This window comes from Melitaea cinxia, chromosome 18, assembly GCF_905220565.1.
Source record: "Melitaea cinxia chromosome 18, ilMelCinx1.1, whole genome shotgun sequence".
Lineage (NCBI taxonomy): Eukaryota > Metazoa > Arthropoda > Insecta > Lepidoptera > Nymphalidae > Melitaea > Melitaea cinxia.
In genome coordinates, this window is record NC_059411.1 from 13,850,568 (window position 1) to 13,855,999 (window position 5,432).

General features: G+C 31.9%; 1 protein-coding gene across 1 annotated transcript; it reads left to right on the top strand.

Moving 5' to 3' along the window:
• LOC123662142 lies at positions 1 to 5,432 on the top strand. Its single transcript, XM_045597027.1, has 4 exons — positions 1 to 52; positions 613 to 663; positions 3,683 to 3,964; positions 4,279 to 5,432. The coding sequence occupies exons 1-4, from the start codon at positions 1 to 3 to the stop codon at positions 4,434 to 4,436; spliced, it is 543 nt and encodes a 180-aa protein (XP_045452983.1). The 3' UTR covers positions 4,437 to 5,432.

Sequence of the window (5,432 nt, forward strand, 5' to 3'; positions counted from 1 at the left end):
ATGTCAAAACTAACAATTTTAACCTTCGCCGCCATTATAACTGTTAGCTATGGTAAGTTCATATTTATTATTATTTTATTTATTCAATAAATGACCTCAAAGAAAATGCCCTTAGATTTTTTTTATAGACAGGAATATGAAGCATAAAAATTTCTTCCATTATTTTTATTTTGATAAAAGTTATCAAAAATCTAATTAAATTATTTTATTGGAAATAAATATTATTTATTCTTATTAAATCTTCAAAGTGTAATAAATTAATTTGTTATTGTTTTGTTGAAATACGTAAATAAAACCGAATACAATTTTGTCGTTATTTTTTTTCCCTTTTATTAAGTGTTTTGTAACTACCGATTAAACATTATAATATGCTTTATGTGTGACATAATAAAACATCATATTGAATGTAATTGTATAATTTTTTTATCAATAAAATTCATTTAATGGAAGACGTAGGCGCAGTGATCACAACAATGAAATGATGCGACAATCACGGGTTCAATCCCCGTTCACGAGAATTGTTGTATAACCCATACAAATATTTATGGTAGTGGTTGTTTATGTTTTATATATATTTATTTATGTATTATAATAAAATCCGTCGATCGATAGGTGTCGAGCTCAGCAATTACGATATAAGTCGAAACAGGATAAACGGAGCCCGTAACGGTAATACATGTTTCAACATTTAAACGCATATTTACATAAATATTTATTGTTTAATTGCTGCTAAACATCAGGTGTGATTAAAAAATAATACATTTAAAAACTTAACGGTTTTTTGGCTTTTTACTATCGATCACAGGTGTTGGTTGGGTCTTTGTGACGTTTGTGTGACTGGAATCATGTCGTTATTTAAATTTTATTCAGCTTTGATCATATCATCATTCATTCATCATACATACATACGACTTATTATAATCTGTATATTAATACATGAAGCAAAAACTTTCTACCCCTTTTTACGAATAACCTTCTATAGTCCATGCAGGCTAATTATTAAATTACACTAATTATTAAGTTTTTTATCAGAGTCTAGCTTAATCCTCTTCCACACACATAAGATAAACAACAATAAAATAACCAGGAAATTGTGATTTTAGTAAACTTTAATTTATACAATATGGTACAAAAACTCTCAAGTTTTAAATATAATAATAACTAGCGACCTGCCTCGACTCACACGGTTGCAAGTTACTACCAGTGTTCCTCTACTATTTTATACATGTACTCGTATTATACCTAGGTAGTTACCTGGGTGACCAAACTTAGCTCGGTATTTTTAGTAAATCGTGTTTTTTGAAAATCATATTTACATACGAATTACGTATTTATAAAATATAAAAAATCAAAATTAAAAAAATAATTAAAAAATAATAATGATAAAATATGAATAATATTTTTCGATTTTGACAAAGAAAATAACCAAAAGGAAATACCAATTAAAATAAGAACTGGCTATTTAAATAAAAAATAACGAGTTTAATTACAAAAGGAAAGAAAAAACATCGATCTGAATATTTGAGTATTTGAACCGCGGTCTTTTCGATTTCCCACCTGAGCTATAACAACTTTATTAACGATTGCGAAATTTACTTTCGTATTCTAACGATATTATAGCCATTTTCTCATTGTCTAAAAACTGGGATAAAACGATATTTTCTAAAAATGAATGCTCGTTTAATAGTATTAGATAAACCTTTCTCTGGAATCACTCTATTTACTAAAGAAAACCGCATCAAAATCCGTAGCGTAGTAGTTTTAAAGATCTAAGCATACAGACAGCGGGAAGCGACTTTGTTTTATACTATGTAATGATATATAGTTTCTCTGACCATTTTAACTAAAATAAAGTGGAAACAATAAACTTAGTACATCACCAAGGTTAAGCATGTTTTTTTTTTTAAATTATAATTACCAAAACCAAGAGGTTATTATCGTACTTAGTTGTTTTTATTGTTATAATTACTGTGTTTCCTTATACTACTTCTATGTATAAGGTATGTCTTTAATTGTGACAAAATATTTAATAAATTAATTTTAATACGACAACAGTTGTGTGCTAACTAGGTATAAAATGTTGCGTGAGAGATGACTTCAACATCTCTAAGGATTACTACGCCAATTGAATTTGAGGTATTTTCTGTTTTTAATTATAATAAGTTTTTTTCAAAACATTGTCCAAAAATTAGGAAAGTAAAAATGAGTGCGCTTTAGACCACACGACTGCAGTAAAAGTTCAGCACAATAGACCTGCACTGTGTCTTAGATATACGAAAAGTAACTGTCTATTTAATAAAGAGAGAAAGAGTGTGTGCTTGCACCACTCTCTCTTGCTCCATTCGCCTCGCCCGATCACACTTTTCGTAACGCTCTCGTCACGCATTCATCAGCTTACTCCCCAAGTCAAGCGTACATAAAGAAGTTTTACTTTAAAAACATTTTAGATTCACATAAAACCAAGTAAACGCACTTCTTATCGTACGGAGTATATGCCGACATCTTTTGACAAACATGGTTTGGATTTGGTTTATAATGTATCAAATGCAAACCGCAATAGAAATAAAAATATGCTTATAATAACTGTATATTTTGAGTATAAAGATATTTACTTATTAGATTGTTCGACACTTAAAAATATTTTATACTAGTCAATCCGTGCCCACTTCGTTGGGCGTTAATTATTTTTGTGATGCAAATATAAAGTTTTCGTCTCGCTTGCGTATTTCTCCGACTTGATTTACATATAGGTACTATATTGTTAAGATGTTTGCCTCCCTTTTTAGAAAAAAACCTCACAATAAATCCACATAAATTATTTATCATTTTATAGATAACTGCTTGCCGGCATCCTCAACTAAATAAATTATTATTGCGTTTGTTTTCATAAGTTAATTAATTATTAAATTAATAAATATGACGGCTTCAATTTTGAAACAACGTTAACTAGATTGACGGTCGGTAAATTTTTTACATATTTAGTGCGAATTATTCACACGGGTATTGCTAGTTATACACTTAATATGACAGGTAAAAAGCTTTAAATTTACACTAATTTTTGTCTTTGCTCCAGCCTGTAATATCCCACTGCTGGGCATAGGCCTCTTTCCCCATGTAGGAGAAGGATCAGAGCTTAATCCATTACGCTGCTTCAATGCGGGCTAGCGGATATATTCCCTACTACCTATGAGTGACGATCGCAATCAAATGTACATGATAACAACCGGGACCCACGGCTTAACGTGCTCTCCGAGGCACGGTGGGATGACCCACAAGCACTGCACAACACCCAGATCACGACAAACATCTGTATGACCAATACAAATGTTTGTCATGCGCGGGGATCGAACCCGCAACTGCCAGCGCAACAGCCACAAACCAGTGGCGTGACCGTTGCGCCAACGCGTCGTGTCTTTGAATATCGACAAATTTTGAAATGGTTAAGGAATAAAAAGATTTAGAATCACTACTCTCACCCACACAATCTATTGCTCTTATTCAAATTGCAATGTGCTGCGCCGCTTTCAAGGGATTTGATCTTTATGTATTTATAAATAGTTTTTCATTAAATATTTAACATTTTTGCTACCCACCAATGGCAAATGGTAATGCTAAATACTTGTTTATATCATGCTTACTTCATTCATCATACACTTTCATCCATCCATCATCCCATCAACAGGTTTCGGTATAAGAGAGATTTGGGAATATTTATTAGGAGGTGGCTACTCACAATACCCCTATGGACATTACCCAGGCCAGTACCCTGGAGGCTCGGGAGTGTATCCTGGACAGTATCCTGGGCAATACAACGATAATTATGGAGGACAGTACGGAGGGTATAAACCAGGGTTAGAGGGCCCCCCAGGAGCTCATCCTGGCTGCCCGCTCTGTGACTCATCGGTATACAGCTACTGTTATCATAAACAAGCACATGATTCCTGCTGTTGTGAGAATTCTGGATGTAAGTTTTGTAAAATGTTTTAATATTCTTAATAATAAAACTTTAAACATATAAAGTATTGGTCAGTAAATAAACAATAAGTAGGTAATATAATAATTTCGTTGCTCAATAAATTAAAAATAATGATAAAATTCCTTTTATATTTTGTCCGGCCCGCAATTATTCCTTTATTTTTAGAAAATGAAAGTTAGCATTACCTAAGTACTGTTTTGGAAAAAGTATTTCATCAAACTCAATCAATCAAACTCAAAATTTACTAATTGTAAGATAGTACATGTACAGTACAGGTACTTACGAATATTTTCATTTTACAGATCTGCCATTCTCGTGCCGCAAAGCTAACTGCAAGTTCCTGTACGCGAACTCTTGCGAGGAATACCATTTAATAACAAACTGCTGCTGCGTTGATTTACAGAAGAGCGCTGTGATTCCAGGTGTAGTCGCCGCACCTATCGCGCCTCTCGTAGTTTAAAGTATAGTTTAGTCGTAAGATTTGTACACTTTTCATTCTACGAGGCTTACCGTGAGTTTTTAAACACCCGAAATTTCGGCGAAGCTATAGACGCCATGATCACGGATGACTGAATATGAAACATTGGGAGTTATAAAATAAAAATCATGGTAAGCCACGTAGAATAAAATGTATAATTTGTAGCTTAAACTACTACAAAGAGGTGTACAATGATGTGAGTTTTACTGATTAATTGCTATTTCTAGGTTGCTATAAGAGATTACGTGATTTTCACCACTTGCATATTGCAGTAATGCAGCAGGTTGATCTCAATTGATTCAATGTCATTAACACCGATCAAATTAGGTACTAGATTATTTTTCAAAAACGTTATGTATCGTCGATATTGAGACTAACAAAATTGACGTATTTATTGATCTTTAGAATAAAATTGAATTTAAGTTAAAATAAGTTACTTTACGACTTTAAAAAAAGTAAGTGTGTCAGCTCCGACGCACGACTGGAGTTTACTCCTTCAGATTGACTGTCTAAATAAGCACAAAAAAGATTTACTAGTCTAAGTAAAAGCACACAAATTAATACCACATCAAATGCTAAAAAAACGAATTAAATAACGCCATCTATCGGAACGTAATAGTGTTCTGATAGATGGCGTTACGAGAAACTTAAGAAGGTCATTTGTTCAGGAAATTTTACTCCTCATATTTTTTTTCATACCGGGGCCTTATAGGAAAGTCGATTCTTAAGGATTAAACTCGAATAAACTCCAAAAAGATTTATTTCGTCATTTCACAATAGAATATTATTTATTATTTACATAATTAAATGTAATTGTTATGCCATTAACAATCATTATTTTTTCCTTAGTACTTATTCTTTATTTTAATTTGAAAAAAAAAATCTATACTCAATTTATTTTTAAGTACTTGAGCAAATAGCAATAAGTTCTTTAATGTATTAATTAGAAATGATACTCAAATAAACTAAGTACAATCA